The sequence below is a fragment of the Podarcis vaucheri genome (assembly GCF_965113315.1).
Source record: "Podarcis vaucheri genome assembly, chromosome: 2".
NCBI lineage: Eukaryota > Metazoa > Chordata > Lepidosauria > Squamata > Lacertidae > Podarcis > Podarcis vaucheri.
In genome coordinates, this window is record NC_138760.1 from 14186690 (window position 1) to 14203771 (window position 17082).

The following is a 17082-nucleotide window of genomic DNA, read 5'->3' on the forward strand; positions in this document are numbered from 1 at the left end:
GTCGTGACCAACTCTGGGGTTGCGGCGCTCATATCGCTTTATTGGCCGAGGGAGCCGGCGTACAGCTTCCGGGTCATGTGGCCAGCATGATTAAGCCGCTTCTGGCAAACCAGAGCAGCGCACGGAAACGCTATTTACCTTCCCGCCAGAGCGGTACCTATTTATCTACTTACACTCTGACGTGCTTTTGAACTGCTAGGTTGGCAGGAGCAGGGACCGAGCAACGGGAGCTCACCCCATTGCGGGGATTCGAACCACCAACCTTCTGATCGGCAATCCTAGGCTCTGTGGTTTAACCCACAACGCCACCTGCGTCCCTTCAATGGGATAGTTAATGTGGCATAATTCTTCCTATAGAAAAGCTTTGCTAGAAATTAAATCTGTGACTCACACCGCTTACTCAGATGTTCAAGATAACTTTTGTCTGCACACAGAAGCTTTTCACTCCCGCCCCTGCTGTGCCTGTATCAAGAACCACTTTTGAGCTCCCCCTCCCCAATGAAGTTACAAACAGACAGAAATAGCTTATCAAACAGTGCACAAGGCTGCTATTTGGAGTGGGGGGGGGAGAGAACAGCTTCACTGCATATAGGAAGTTGGCTATGTGTATTCCTCTGGATTAATGCCATTTTTATGTGAGACCCAACACAACAGGAGCAGACATCCACTCAGGCAACAGGCCATCTCCTTCCTTTCCTCCTCTCTGCAGCCCCCTCCGCTACTAAATTGTAATTGGATAAATTGTTTTCCTCTTCCCCACTAATTGGAGTCTGGCTGACACTTTGAGGCAGAAAGGGGAGCCGATTCCTTCTAATGGGTGCTCACTGAATATGTTTAGAGTTGCTAAGTTAAACCTGGTTACTTCAAGGCTGTTAAACCGTCTTCGTTACTTTATCTCCTTAATTCTCTCAACTACCTGAATCTGTAAGGAATATGAAGACTGGATATTTGAGCTAAAACGCTCCCGCTGAGCTTCACAGCCAGCCCCATGGGGCTTTGACATTTGTTCAATAAACAGCCAGAGGGAATTTCACGCTAGGTTTATTACAGTATCAAGTGAAGGCTGAAATCTCCGGAGATGTAGAATGGAATGCTGGAAATAGGCCCAGGCACGATGTCTCTGGCTTGCTAGTTTGCTAAACTGAGCGCAGCAATGCCTGTTAGCTTTGCTTCGCAAAAGACCCAGGTTCAAATAGCCATGCAACCGCACAGTTTATGGGTTGACACAGGATCAGTAATTAACTCTCAGCCTGATCTATCATGCAGAGCAGCTGGGAGAATAAAATGAGGGAAGCCGTGTAGGACACAACTCCCTGAGCTTCTTGAAGCGCAGGACAAAAGCAAAGTGAATCAACAAACATGTGGATGTTCACATAGTTTTGCTAAGGAGGGTGTCGCACAGCAGTGGATGGCTGCGCTACTCACCTGACCTCCCACCAACTGGGTCGCTGCTGCATAGCAGGATGGAGAGGGGGACGTAGCAGCAAGGTCAGTACAGGCCTAACATGCTGGCAAGACAGCAAGATTGGCTTTGGAGTGTTTGCGCCGCACTGACCTCGCCACCCTCTTGCTCCTCTTGATCCCAGTACAGTGGTACCTCGGGTTAAGTACTTAATTCATTCTGGAGGTCTGTTCTTAACCTGAAACTGTTCTTAACCTGAAGCACCACTTTAGCTAATGGGGCCTCCTGCTGCCGCCGCAAAGTTCTTAACCAGATGTCATATTTCTGGGTTAGCGGAGTCTGTAACCTGAAGCGTATGTAACCTGAGGTACCACTGTATGTAGTAGCGACCAAACACTACCAGTGTGATATTTCTCAGCATCCACATTTCCCCCCATGATCCAATCAATACACTAATCTTTCCAGTTTAGCCAAACCCCCTGAATTTTGAATCTGAGCATCTAAACCAGAGTTTCCCAAGCTTGGATCTCCAGCTGTTGTTGGACTACAACTCCTATCACCTCTAGCTAGCAGGACCAGTGCTCAGGGATGATAGGAGTTGTAGTCCAACAACAGCCAGAGACCCAAGTTTGGGAAACTCTGGTCTAAACATGGCCTCTAGGGTTGTGACCTCTCTTCTACCTGATGCTGAACTTTAGATTTACAGTGGAAGTAAGTGGGAGAAGAGGCAGCCACAGTTCCTTCTGCTTCCTCTTCCACTTCCTGGCACTGTATGGCATTGTGCATATGGCACACCTACAGATTTGAGGAACTGTCTGGGTGACAGAATCATGCAACATATGGGCAGGAGGAGCTGTTTCGGCTCCTGCCTTAGCCACTCATCTGACCTCCAGTCCGTCATGTTATTACTGGAGCTGGAGAGGGAGGGGCGAGGTAGCAGCGAGGTCAGCACGGCGGAAGCTCACCAATAGGAGCACCAGATGGGCTCTGCCGGTGCACTTGCACTGCGCTGATCTCACCACCACCACCACCACCTCATCCATCACCCTCTCCCCACTCCCAAAGTAAGCAGCAGCAACATCACCAATCAGAGGTCAAGTGAGCGGGACATAGCTCAATTGGTAGAGCATGAGATTCTTAATCCTGGGGTTGTGGGTTCGAGCCCCATGTTGGGCAAAAAGATTCCTGCACTGGAGGGGGTTGGACTAGATGGCCCTCGTGGTCCCTTCCAACTCTACAATTCTATGAGTGGAGGCTCCCTGCCACACTATCCGCTCCACCTGATGCCCAGGTTACAAGGTTTTGTGTTACAGTGGTACCTGGGGTTACAGATGCTTCAGGTTACAGACTCCGCTAACCCAGAAATAGTACCTCGGGTTAAGAACTTTGCTTCAGGATTAGAACAGAAATTGTGCTCCAGCGGCACAGCGGAAGCGGAAGGCCCCATTAGCTAAAGTGGTACCTCAGGTTAAGAACAGTTTCAGGTTAAGAACAGACCTTCAGAACTAATTAAGTTCTTAACCTGAGGTACCACTGTATTTATTTAAAAGCATTTATATACTGCTTAATAGTCCAAAAATCTCTAAATGGTGTAGCGTGTAAAAAAAACCAAGCTATATATCAGTAAAACAAAAATGCAACCTAAAACCAGTCAAACAGCAATATAAAAAAACATAATAGCACATGCCAATGAATAAAATAGAAATTTGCTCTGATGGTGTTTCCTGCTTGGCAGGGGGTTGGACTCGATGGCCCTTGTGGTCTCTTCCAACTCTATGATTCTATGATTCTATGATTCTAATTTAGAAGGCTTGGATATTTAAAACAGGGTCCAGTCTTATGAATCAGGGAAAAAGATAAATTGACACAAGACGTCTGAAGCCATTGGTGGCTGCTGCTTCCCGTATGGCAGAGGGAAGGGCATTGCACAGTACAGGGGGTAACAGCAGAAAATACCTGCTTTTCAGTCACCATCCTACGATATTCTGTAGAGTGTGGTGCCACAAGTAGAATTTCTCCAGGTGATCTAAGTCAATGATGGCCAAACTTGGCCCTCCAGCTGTTTTGGGACTACAACTCCCATCATCCCTAGCTAACAGGACCAGTGATCAGGGATGATGGGAATTGTAGTCCCAAAACAGCTGGAGGGCCAAGTTTGGCCACCACTGATCTAAGTGGTCTGACAGTCTTTGACTTAACATATAAAGTCCTAAATAACTCAGGACTAAGTTAACAACAATATAATGAACGTGGCTCAATAGCTGGCCGGTATCCAAGACATACAAAAAGTTGCACCTCAGCACAGATGTAATATATGTGCGCCCAGGTGCTCCAATCAATAACCTGGTCTCAGGTTTCTGAATCAGCTGCAGCTTCTGGACCAACCCCAAGATGGCAACTCCAGTTACTTCCTACCCTTTGAAAAGCATTAGCACTTTCCTGCACAGCCTGTCTACAACTTTACAGCGTGAATGGGGAACCCGTGAACCTTCAAACGTTGTTGGACTCTGGCTCCCATCAGCCCCAGCTAGCGAGCTGATGGTCAGGGATGATGGGAGTTGTAGTCCAAGGGCCACAGGTTCCCCACTGCTGCCTCTATTTGCATAGGAAAAACGATCCCATTTAAGCAAATGCAAGTTTCTCTGCAAAGCAAACAGCAGCTATGCAGATTGGGACCACAGCAGGGGGCAAAGGCTTAAAGCCCCCGAATTCCCATGCTAGATCCCCACACCATGTTCACAGCAATTTGTATAAAAGAAATTCTGCACTTAACAAAGCAAAAGTTGGGTCCCCCCTGCAGCAAGCTGGATTTAAACTAGAAGTTAGCCCCATTCAGTGCTACTAATCAGAGGCTGCTTTCTGCTTCTCTCCACGGTCAACATAATAAAGCATGCCATGTCCTTTAGGGAGATGCCCACTGCCATCTTTTGCGAGATGCCCGCTGCAGTAAAAATCAGCTGGCTGGCGGGCAAAAGACCATTACCATGCATCTTAGGGCACAGCAACTTAAACAGCCTTTGCCAACTCATGCCCTCCAGGCATTGGAGACTAGTCCATTAGGGCAAATGGGGCACTGCCCCACCAACCTTGGCCCTGGCTTTCTGTTTCCTCCTCCTTAGTCGTCAGAGTTGCTGTAGCAGAACTCAGCAGAGAGGTGGATGGGGAGGAAACTATAGCTAACTGACTCTGCCTGCCGCTGGCTATAGCACCTCCTGTTGGCCTCCTTGCCTTCTGCCCTACCAGGCCCAATAGGCACCAGTCACCTCTGCCTCCAGATGTTCAACAACCAAAAGCCACAGCAAGTATACTGCAAAGGGCAAAGAAATCTCATGCCATCATTACTTTTACAGAAACGTGGTAGGCCATGACAAATGGGGTAGGGAGATCGCAGGGGGCAGGAGGTTTTCCACTAAAGTAATGGGTGTGCACATTGATTCCGCACTAGCAACATTTCCAAGATACAGGACTTGCAGCGTTCAAGTTAATGCTGATACTCACCGCAGCACCAGATGGGCCAGGACGTCCTCTCTCGCCTGGAAGACCACGGGGACCCTGGGGAAAAACAGTAACAAATGTGAGAAGGGCATCATCATCACATCCTAATCTTCCAGAGTGCAGACTTCTGAGTGTGAAGGAACCTAAGGTAAAGGTAAAGGGACCCCTGACCATTAGGTCTAGTCGTGGCCGACTCTGGGGTTGTGGCACTCATCTTGCTTTACTGGCCCAGGGAGCCGGTGTACAGCTTCCGGGTCATGTGGCTAGCATGACTAAGCCGCTTCTGGCGAACCAGAGCAACACACAGAAAATGCCATTTACCTTCCTGCCGGAGCGGTATCTATTCATCTACTTGCACTTTGACGTGCTTCCGAACTGCTAGGTTGGCAGGAGCAGGGACCGAGCAACGGGAGCTCACCCCATTGCGGGGATTCAAACTGCCAACCTTCTGATCGGCAAGTCCTAGGCTCTGTGGTTTAACCCACACCTACTTTTCAACATTGTGGCTAGTGAAATGCTCATCAGCACGACAGTGTGGTGTAACAGTTAAAAGGGTTGCAGTAGGGTCTAGTAGTAAAAGGTAAAGGTAAAGGACCCCTGACAGTTAAGTCCAGTCGCGAATGACTCTGGGGTTGCGTGCTCATCTCGCTCTATAGGCTGAGGGAGCCGGCGTTTGTCCGCAGACAGTTTTTCCGGGTCATGTGGCCAGCATGACTAAGCCACTTCTGGCGAAACCAGAGCAGCGCAAGGAAACGCCGTTTACCTTCCCGCCGAATGAGCGTGGAGTCACATGTGAAGCTGGCACAATTCACCGCAAATTCCAGGGAGGTACATTTAAGTTGCACAAACTCTCAGGACTATTTCCAAGCACAATTCAAAGTGTTGGTGCTGAACTTTAAAGCCCTAAACGGCCTCGGCCCAGTATACCTGAAGAAGCTTCTCCACCCCCATCATTCTGCCCGGACACTGAGGTCCACCCCAAGGGCCTTCTGGTGGTTCCCTCACTGCGAGAAGCCAAGTTACAAGGAATGAGGCAGAGGGCCTTCTTGGTAGTGGCGCCTGCCCTGTGGAACGCCCTCCCACCAGATGTCAAGGAAATAAACAACTATCTGACTTTTAGAAGACATCTAAAGGCAGCCCTGTTTAGGGAAGTTTTTAATGTTTGATGTTGTCGCTTTATTATTAATAATATTCTGTTTGGAGCCACCCAGAGTGGCTGGGGAAACCCAGCCAGGTGGACGGGGTATTAATAATAATAATAATAATAATAATAATAATAATAATTCAAATACAAATAGGCAATGCCCACCCTGCAGGGCTAAGAGTGCTGTTCTTACTGATTAAAAATAAGTTGAGCAGCGGATACTCACCATCGGACCAGGTGACCCAGCTTCTCCAGCAGCGCCAGCTTCACCCTAGAGTAAGAGAGACCATGGTAATTATGGAAGCAAAACTTGTCTTTGCTGCCAAACTCCACACCTGTGTGGATCAGGGGTGGGAGATGAGACTCTGAAGGAGCTTCCAAATGACCTCTTTACTATTCTGATTTGTTTGTGATGGCAACACAGGTTATTTAATGAGCATTCGTCGTGGTTTGTTGGCAACCTGAATTTGCTGGTCTGCGTTTGAAAACAGTGGTGGTCTGGAAGTGCCCTGGATGCTGTGGAAACAATTCTCATTGCCATTCCACTTCGTTAAACACTAGAGGGCACTCCACTAGCACATACAGTGGTGCCTTGGTTCTCAAACTTAATACATTCTGGACTCTCAAAACTTTTCGAAAACCAAGGCACAGCTTCCGATTGGCCGCAGGCGCTTCCTGCACCCAAGCGGAAGCCACAGGAGGCGCGTTGGATGTTCGGCTTCCGAAAAACGTTCACAAACTGGAACACTCACTTCCGGGTTTGCGGCGTTCGGGAGCCAATTTGTTCAGCAACTAAGCGGTACCACTGTACAACTGTATCAATGGCAAACAGTTGCCTGCAGATGCATCTCAACTGGCAACCCCATTTATGGCAGAAAGGCAGAGGTGGAATAGAGTGGGATGAACTATTGCTGCCAAAGAGGAGGCTGCACAACTGTAAGGAGCCTACTCAGTTTCAGCACCCATACAAAGCCGAGTGCAAAGTCCTCCAAGTTCTTGTGGTACTTGCTGGCTGCAGAAAGGGAAGACCTCTAGATGCCATGCAATGAAATGAGCATCTACTATGAAAAGTGGAAAGGTCCTAAGTTACAGTTAGGAATCCTCATACAGCTTCTCCCACTCCTTCTTGTCTTAGGCTCCTAGACATGGGGGGGGGGGTGCAGGGGGCTTCCAGGTAGACTAGGAAGCTTAGAGATATCATGTGCAGTGGGCATCCATGATGCCACAACAGCAGTTAGCAAAAGAGATACCAGTTGGCAGAGACAAGGGTAGTGATAGACTACGGCTGTTCATTGCTCTTAAATACTGCGTGCTTAATTACTACAGGAAAACAGCAATCTGCTAATTATGCACTTGGCTGCTAAGAGAACATGGTCATTTTCAGCATCCGCTTTCTTGGGTGCTGCTGAAAACCAAAACAGCTCCCTGCTTTGAAAATCCTGCTCTCTTTGGATTGCACCGTTTTATCCCTGGAGAATGGATTTTTAACACAAACTAAAGTGTTTTCTTTTCCTGACACATCTAGATCAATTGGTCTACCTGTCATGATTTCTTTGGGGCGGGGGGGGGGGGGATACAGTGTAATTTACTTTGAAAAGTCTACAGAGAAATTTTAAAACTGTACACTGTAGATTCACTTAAGAACTGTTAATTTCACCCTGGCAAGCAAATTGGTTTTGATGTGCAAGGCTTCTGTTTTAAAGGAATATAAGCTCTCAGTCAGCTTAAGCTGCACATCTTGAATTTGCAAGGATGTGATTGAATCCCACCTGAAAATAGTGATAGTCTGGAAGCGCCTACAGTCTGAAACTTGGTAAGGGGGCGTTGATTGGAAGAAGTTATTTGAGTTTGCAAAGGGACCTTGACATAGCTGTCAACTTACAGATTTGAAAATAAGGGACCAGCAGCCTCGAAAATAAGGGATCAGCAGCCAAAATAAGGGATTTTCCAAGCACAGGTATGTTCAACCTCTGAGGCCCTCCGAGCCAAAGGCAGAAAGCCCAGCCAGCAGCCAAACGAAGCCTCAAGCCTCAAGGAAAACCACCGTCACCTCTCCGCTGGGAAGCGCTGAGCAAAGGCGAGTCCCCAGGCAACACAGCCGATTTGATCGGCACAAGGCATGCAAGCGCCACCCCCCAGTCGTTCTTAGACTCCTTATTGGGTGAGCAACGCAGCCAAATAACACAGTTGGAGCCTCCCTCCTTCCTGGCCTGCAGGGAGGGAGGGAGGAGAGCTGCTTCCTTTGAAACCCGTGAAATTTAAGGGACATCATCAATAAGGGACAGCAGCGGGACATGGCGCTGGGATAAGGGACTGTCCCGCCAAATAAGGGACGCTTGACAGCTATGGACCTTGACAGTATTTAGAAAAACTAAATGGTATTCATTGGTTGGGGTGGGAGGCATGGGAAAGCCATAGGTGCCCATGGCTACTAAAATCTAATGTCCCTTACCTTAGCACCTGCAGCACCAGCTTCTCCCTTGGAACCATCTAATCCAGGATAACCCTAGAAAGAGAGAGGAAATCATGAAGAAGTTTCATTGCATATCCTTGGTAGAGACTTTTACTAAAAATCAGCCTTTTTAATGCTTGCATACTTACTCTGTGACCTTTTACGCCGGGAAGACCTGGGGTCCCAGGGAAACCTCGAGCACCCTAAGAGTCAACGAGAGATCAGTTCAGGTAAATAAATAAAGTTTCTCAAACAGATGCTGATAACTGCACAAAAGCTGGAATACTGAACAGCTCACTGCAGAAGCTAAAGGGCCAAGTTTCTGGCCTATCAGCCATTTACATTGAAGGAAGACCTATCTATCTGCACCAGAGTATGGAAACAGGAAGCAAGACCAACTTGTTCATGTTAAGCTGTGACTTCTTTAGCCCTTTATTCCATCTCTATCTATACTCAGAATGTAAAGCTCTCTGTTCCCCATCAGTTACTCCACCCTTTTCAGCAGGCTTTGATTCAGTGACTTCAGTGATTAATGGGAAGGCAAGCAAAATTGCTGACATCATAATGCCAATTCATGACACCTGTAAGACAAAGGTAAAGGTACCCCTGCCCGTACGGGCCAGTCTTGACAGACTCTAGGGTTGTGCGCTCATCTCACTCTATAGGCCGGGGGCCGGCGCTGTCCGGAGACACTTCCGGGTCACGTGGCCAGTGTGACAAGCTGCATCTGGTGAGCCAGCGCAGCACATGGAAACGCCGTTTACCTTCCCACTAGTAAGCAGTCCCTATTTATCAACTTGCATCCGAGGGTGCTTTCAAACTGCTGGGTTGGCAGGCGCTGGGACCGAGCAACGGGAGCGCACCCCGCCGCGGGGATTCGAACCGCCGACCTGATGATCGGCAAGTCCTAGGCGCTGAGGTTTTACCCACAGCGCCAACCGCATGACACCTGTACTGGCTGCCAAGTTTCAAGCATGCCCTAACCTTTTCTCCACAGACAGCCCAGTCTCAAATGAATACCATCTGCAGATAGGTTTGTGCAATTCCACACTAGTCACAGAATTTAGAATTTTGTTTTAAACCAAGCTTCCTACGGCTGCAAACATAGGCTTCGAAGATATATAGATATTTGCTGTTGCAATTTGTATACAAAAGTCCAAATATATATGGTGTAGAACAGATCAGATAAAATTGCCAAACAAAACAAAAATGTTAAAAAGTATACAATTTAAACCTCAGAGAACAAAACTGTGGGCCTTATTTTAATGGTAATAGCTTAAAAAAATTGCAGCCTTTGCTGTCACCAGCTTATCTTGTTCCTCCAGGAGAAAAGTTACCGTATTTTTTGCTCTATAAGACTCATTTTCCCTTCTAAAAAGTAAGGGGAAATGTGTGTGCGTCTTATGGGGCAAATGCAGGCTGCGCAGCTATCACAGAAGCCAGAACAGCAAGAGGGATTGCTGCTTTCACTGCGCAGCGATCCCTCTTGCTGTTCTGGCTTCTGCAATTCAGAATATTTTTTTCTTATTTTCCTCCTCCCAAAACTAGTGTTGGGCTTCTAATTGCTCAGGCAATGATGGCAGGGGAGAATTTTCTAGGGACCAGGGAGCAGAGTTTCAATGGCTAGCAGAAGCAGAATAAAATTCATAAAAACGTAAAATAAACATTGATTTATTTAATTTGAATAACGTAGACAGATTGGAGAATTTAGTTTTTAATGAGATACAGAATTTGGTCTTGTGGGTCTTAATGTTGCTCAACACTGATAATTTTGTTTGCAATCCGTTTCTAAATGCAATAAAAGTCTTGGTCACCAGCATGTGGCAAGGAGCTACAGGAGTGAGTTATTCTCTGGCTCTCTAAACAACCTGAGAGCCAGGGTGGTTTCAAAGTCAAATTCATCAGGGACTCCCACATTTATCCAGTAGCCTAAGCCAGAAATCCAACATACTATTTTTATTTTTAATCAAGGCGGAGGAGAATCCAGAAATTCTAAGCTCATCTTCAGGAAGAGTAAGGAGATCCCTGCATCCAAAACCACAGAATATTTCCTCCAAAACTGTGACTGTTTATGTCAACTAAATGTACTCTCAGAATAAAAGTGCATTCTGCTGCATTTCTTTATCCGGTTGTATGTGCACAGATATCTGAGATATGCTGGACAAAGCCATACCTGAGGCCCAGGTGGGCCACGCTCTCCCGATTTGCCAGGTTTGCCAGATTCACCCTGAAAGAAACAAAAGTGATCAAGTGGTTAAAACATACCCTTTAAGAAAAGGATGACATTTATACAAAAGTCAAGGTCAGAAGAAGACATCACAAGTAGAAACAAGAAAACAGCACAAGTAGTTTCAGTTCTTTTGTTTTATATCTCCCTTGATATATATCCCCCCCCCCCAAAAAAAGCTGCCCTTCTAGATTCAGATTTACCCTGGTCAAATCACCTTCAGTAACTCAGGAAACAAAATATAACCTTCTCATTACGGTAAAAAGCCCCCAATCCTTGCAGGTCTGTTACAAAGGGCATGTCAATTTTATACCAGTTTAACAAGCCCTTCGAAGAATCCTTGGAATTGTAGTCTAAAGAGAATGCTGAGAAGTCTGTATGAAATTACAAGCCCCGTATCACTGAACTACAGCTCCCAGAATTCCCAGCTGTGAAGCAATGACTGTTAAACCATTTTAAATCTGTAGTGTCTCTTTTCCTCAGGTTTTTTTTAAAATACTTTTGCAAATCTTGAGTTTTCCTACTTGATACCTTTCCTCTTGTGTGCAGAATGTGCTATTTTGGCTGTATATTAGGACCCACATTCTGAGAATGACTTCGAGATTAGCCTGAGTGATACTGTGTGTGTGTGTGTGTGTGTGTGTGTGTGTGTGTGTGTGTGTGTGTGTGTGATAGGATGAGACATAAACACTCTGTCCCTTAAAACGTCACCTGTTTTGTATTTCACTTTAGCTTTAACTTTTGCAACAAACTCCTCGTTCTGCTATGTATGTGCTAAGCTGCTCAAGTCTACCATCATCATGATGGGCAGATGTCAAAAGAAAGGATACTCACATCATCGCCAGGTTTTCCGGGTGGCCCAGGTGGCCCACGGGGACCCATTGGACCCTGGAGAGAGGGGGAGGGAAAACAAAATATATTAGAAGTCTGAGATACAGCCTCTTGTATATTCTACACCACCTGCTGACACCTGTTAGTGGCTAGGGGGTCTTAACAAGGTGAATATGTTGACAGTATACATAGGGATCCATCCTTTCTGTAACTGTGGACTCCCCAATTCACTGGTCATGCTGGTACTTCTGGTATCCCCATCTACAGTTTTATGTAGCTTCTTGAAATCTGTCCTTCCATATCAGGAGAAAACGATTCTAGAGTAGGCTTTGCCTAAGAGATTTCCATGCCAATTACTGACGAAAGAAGAATGGAGGATGAAAATGATGGACTATGCAGAATTAGAGAAACTAACAGGAAGAATTCGAAACCTGCGGGACCAGAGATTCTCATATGACTGGAGTAAATTTACAGATATTTGAAAAGTAATTGTGATGAACAGATTACGCTAGTAGGTTTGCAAGAAGTTTTATAAGGTGAATTATTTGAAATATTGCAAAAAAGACAATGAGGAGAATTGTTAAAGATAATTAAAGGGAATATGAAATTAAGAAATGCATAATAAGTGATAAGAAAGGGAAATCATCAGAGGTGTTGACGGAAGTCCAAAAATTATTGTATAAGATGAGAAGTTTTGTTGTATGAATGATAATTAATACGTTAAAAACTAATAAAAATGTATTTTTTAAAAAAAGAGATTTCCATGACATGTGGCTGCTAATACACCACTACAAAGCTCAGGAATGGGACACCCTTTTGGGGGGGGGTTCAAGGGCCACATTCCCTTGGGGAAGGAGTTCAGGAGGCAGGCAGAAGACTTCATTCATCTCCCTCACTTTTCATTCATATATTCATTCTCTTCCATTCGTTATATCCCTCAGCAGACAGAGCAAAGGATCCAAAGCGTGTCATTTGCCAACCCATGGCAAAGCTGATGGTCAGTTCCAGTGGCCAACAGCACAGGACAGAAACTAGAGGGAGCTTCTAAAAGAAGGGAGCATGTGGCTTTTGCTTCACCCCCACTCTTAACTAGGCTTTCTAGTTATCATATTGCATTCACAATTAGAATGACAAAAGCGTAGGGCGTTTCTCCCTCCGCACACATGCAGTGCATATCTGTTAGGGAACTAATCTCAATTTCATGACTGGCAAAAGGCAGTGCTTGTGCAAATAACACTAAACCATGGTTTAGTGTTATTTGCACAAGCAAGACGGGTGTGCCGTGAGCCTTGGGCTCACGACTGCCCCTCCTCCTCCTCCCATACAGCTCATTTCAGTTCCCACAAGACCTGAATTGTTGCATACAAGCCAGGGACTGCGGCTGAAAACAAACCTGGTAAGTTTCAAGACAACCCAGGCTTTGTAGGAACCAGAAAACTAAACCCTACCGGACTCCTCCTCCCAGCAACATGGGAGGACCAGAGGGAAGGCTGCAGTAGTGTAGGTAGTCAGGGTCTGCACCGGGCTGGGCTCGGCCGCGGGAACCATGTAGGGAACCACGGAGATCTTTAGGATGGCACGGGGATCTGTACTGCAGCATGGTGGCTGCTGTGTGTCAGGTTATGGGATTCTAGGGTAGCAGGGGAGCTTGAAATTGGTGGCTGCCCTGAAAAAAGGTGGAGTGTGTGAGATTAAGGCTCACGGCAACTCCTTACAGCTTAATGCATAAAGCACTAAACAGTGATTTAACAGAACATGCAACAAGGCCCCTGGCATTGTGCTGTACTAATGTAGGATGTGCAGATAATATTCCTGAGCAGCATTGATATGAAGTACAGTTAAGCTGTATTTTAATTATGCCCCAGACAGTTAGAATATGCTTTTTAAAAATTGGCGAAAGTCAAATTCAGCAGCTCCCGAGTCACACACACACAACCCACTGGTTAAAGAGGGGTCATTGCTGCACTCTTTTTTCCATGAGCCTCCAAAAACTTTGAAATCGTAGTTCTAGCCACCAGCAGAAATCAGCCCAATAAAAACATTTTACTATTTTACTATTCTATTCTACCCTATCCCACCATATAGAATTATTGGTCAGTCTGGACTCCTTTGGGAGCCATGGTGCGATACAAAATTAATAAAGAAAAAATACCTTGCTATTTCAGGTATGGTACCAGATTGTGGAATGGTCTCCCACAGGAGACATGCCTTCATCCCCCATTTTTTAGACAAAGGCTGAAAATGATGCTGTTTCAAGAAGGCATCTTTAAAGGCCTTTAAATTGTGCCCTATTTCACAGCTGATTTTGCTATTGCTTTAAACTGCCATTCCCGATGCTTGGTTTTGTTCTTTAGTATGTCGTTTTATTTTTGCTTTTTCCTCAAATGAAGTTTATAAAGCCACTTTGAGGATATGTTAATCTCACCTATATCCAACTCTCTCCATTAAGATGTACCCAAAGTGGCTTAAAAGCGTTAGGACAAAGTAAACAGTAGCTTTTATTTTATTTTTGAAAAGAAAAATCCAGATCATCAGTAATGTAGTAACGCCCATTCAACTGTACTAGGTGAGGGAAGAGTTAATAATTGTAGGAGTTGTTTTTTGCATTAATGATAAGAAAACTGACCACTTTTGGAGACTCAAGGCCTTAATTATGTTTTATAGTAAAATACACAGTTAGATTCCACTACTAAGTGTCACTGTCTGTTCTTACTGAAGCTTGAGGACACCACACACACACAGCTGCCACTCAAGGTGGTATTTGATAAAAATTCATTAAAACAGCCATCCCACCAAAAAAATCCCTAATTTTTTAAACAACAAGGCATGAAAGCAGCCACAAACAGCTAAGAATAAACACAAACTTAAGAACAAGCAAATCAGATGGTTGCCTCCAAAAGCAATCTGAAATAAAGTTTTAAAAAACTTGATCCATCTTTCTAAAACCACAAAGGCCAAAAGCCTACCTAGTAGTACATCATCCTGTTTCCACTGTGGCCAACCTTGATGCCTCTGGGAATCCCACAGGCAGGACATGAGGGCATACTCATGACAGATCAGGGTTCATAAACCTTCCTACCTAACATACTGTCCAGACAAAGTGCCACCACAAAGAAGGCCTATCTATTTGTTACCTTGCCAGTTTCCTTTCTGAACTGCTAGTGTACTCAGACAGAACCTCATCAGATAAAAAGGGCACACCAGAGAATATATCTACATCTATACCAGGCATGGCCAAACTTGGACCTCCAGATGTTTTAGGACTACAACTCCCATCATCCCTGGCTAACAGGACCAGTGGTCAGGGATGATGGGAATAGTAGTCCCAAAACATCTAGAGGCCCAAGTTTGGCCATGCCTGATCTATACAAAGTGACATGTAAGTTATCCAATACATAGGCAAAATGTCACATACCACATCTTCAGCGTCAGAGAGAGCTGCTTCACACTTTGCATGGTACAGTACTGGAGAATCCCAGTTGGCAAACAGATGGGAGCACCTGCTCTGGACAGTATGTAATAGATTCCCAGCAATTAAGAAATGCTCTTTATCGAGGTGCGGGGAAGAAATTTGAGGCAGAAAATCCGACAAGTGCCTCTTCCCCTTCCTTGGCAGTAAAAATGCAATACAGTGGTACCTCAGGTTACATACGCTTCAGGTTACATACGCTTCAGGTTACAGACTCCGCTAACCCAGAAATAGTGCTTCAGGTTAAGAACTTTGCTTCAGGATGAGAACAGAAATCGTGCTCCGGCGGTGCAGCAGCAGCAGGAGGCCCCATTAGCTAAAGTGGTGGTTCAGGTTAAGAATAGTTTCAGGTTAAGTACGGACCTCCAGAACGAATTAAGTACTTAACCCGAGGTACCACTGTAATAGCACTGTTAAGTAACAACTTGCTGCTGTTTTGCAACACCCCACATCTGCCTCACACTGCCCAATAATAGGGCCGACCCTGACTAGATGGGATGCTCAACACAGAACTGCTGATCGAAACGGCAGTGTCACGTCAAGTTCCATCAGTGTGATAAAAGTCAGATAGTGGACGGCACAGTGAGGCCCCTCTGCACCCCTGACCTTCCTCTGATTGTGCAGTTACAGCAGGCTGGGATGGAGATGGGGGTGGGGCAACTGTGAGGTCAGTGTGGTGCAAATGTGCTGGTGGAGGCAATCCAGCGCTCCTGCCAGCGCATTTGCACTGCGCTGACCTCACCAGTGCCTCACCCCCACCCATTTCCACCACAGTAGGCAGCACTTGGCCAGACGGAAGTGGCACGGCCCATCGTACCATCGCAAATGAGACTCACCCATGTATTCTCCCTGCATTTCTCCACCCCCAGGAGTGGCAACCAGGAATATTGAGTGTAACAGGGAGGTAAAGGTAAAGGTACCCCTGACCATTAGGTCCAGTCGCGAACGACTCTGGGGTTGTGGCGCTCCTCTCGCTCTATAGGCCGAGGGAGGTGACGTTTGTCCGCAGACAGCTTCCGGGTCATGTGGCCAGCATGACTAAGCCGCTTCTGGCAAACCAGAAAAGCGCACGGGAACGTCGTTTACCTTCCCGCCGGAGCAGTACCTATTTATCTATTTGCACTTGACGTGCTTTTGAACTGCTAGGTGGGAAGCTGGGACCGAACAACGGGAGCTCACCCCATTGCGAGGATTCAAACCGCCAACCTTCTGATCGGCAAGCCCTAGGCTCTGTGGTTTAGACCACAGCGCCACCTGCGTTCCGTAACAGGGAGATAGCACAATACAGATTTGCTTTTAAATGCAAATGGAGGTGAACTTCTTCCCCATACTTATACACAGCTGGCATATTCAGTAGCAGACATGTGTCAAGGATCACTTCTTGTTCCTGCAAACCTGGCTGTCTCCCACCACAACATTGTTCTCATATGCAATGTAGAAATACATTAGAAGCCTGGGTTAATTGTAGGACACCACAGACTTCCTACAGAAACCACTATCTATTGATGCTCTCCCAGAAAACAATCTCCTAGCAACTATAGATGTACTAGCCCTGTGGACCAACATCCCACTCAGAGATAGACGGAGGGTCAGAACCCACAATGATACAGAATAACTGCTATGTCTATTCCCTTATGCCAACAAGTTTGTAGGCCAACTTGGAACCTTTTAAGCTGCTCTTTGCTGCCTAAACTACATCAATGACATTTTTATCTGCTGGATCCGTGGGAAGAATGCTCATGAACAATTTTCACCCCTTCCTACACCTGAGCCTGGAAACAACTAAAGCAGGAAATCCACTCTGCAGTCATCACAATGCAACTGTGTACTGGATACCCAAGTCCACTGGTCGCTGTACGTAAGCACACCATATGGTTGACAGTGGTGGGCCAAGTCCTAGGGTTCAAGTACATTTGCTGCAGCCAATCAAGGCCTCTCACCTGGTGGGTATATTCAGGTAGGAGCTATTGTCTTTGTTTGTTACTATGGTATGCATTTTTGTGTTTTTACATTGCAAACTGCCCTGTGATCCTCGGATGAAGGGCGGTATAAAAATTTAGCA

At 46.1% G+C, this 17082-nt stretch overlaps 1 protein-coding gene across 3 annotated transcripts in view; it reads right to left on the reverse strand.

Annotated features, from left to right (window-relative positions):
* Positions 1-17082, reverse strand: part of COL2A1 (collagen type II alpha 1 chain) — a 108836-nt gene that overhangs the window by 66575 nt on the left and 25179 nt on the right. For all 3 annotated transcript variants that reach the window (XM_082212374.1, XM_082212373.1, XM_082212372.1), the window contains 6 exons: positions 11555-11608; positions 10667-10720; positions 8643-8696; positions 8494-8547; positions 6268-6312; positions 4901-4954 (listed from right to left, as the gene is read on the reverse strand). In XM_082212374.1, coding sequence (XP_082068500.1) covers positions 4901-4954; positions 6268-6312; positions 8494-8547; positions 8643-8696; positions 10667-10720; positions 11555-11608 — 315 coding nt within the window. The remainder of the gene's footprint in view (positions 1-4900; positions 4955-6267; positions 6313-8493; positions 8548-8642; positions 8697-10666; positions 10721-11554; positions 11609-17082) is intronic.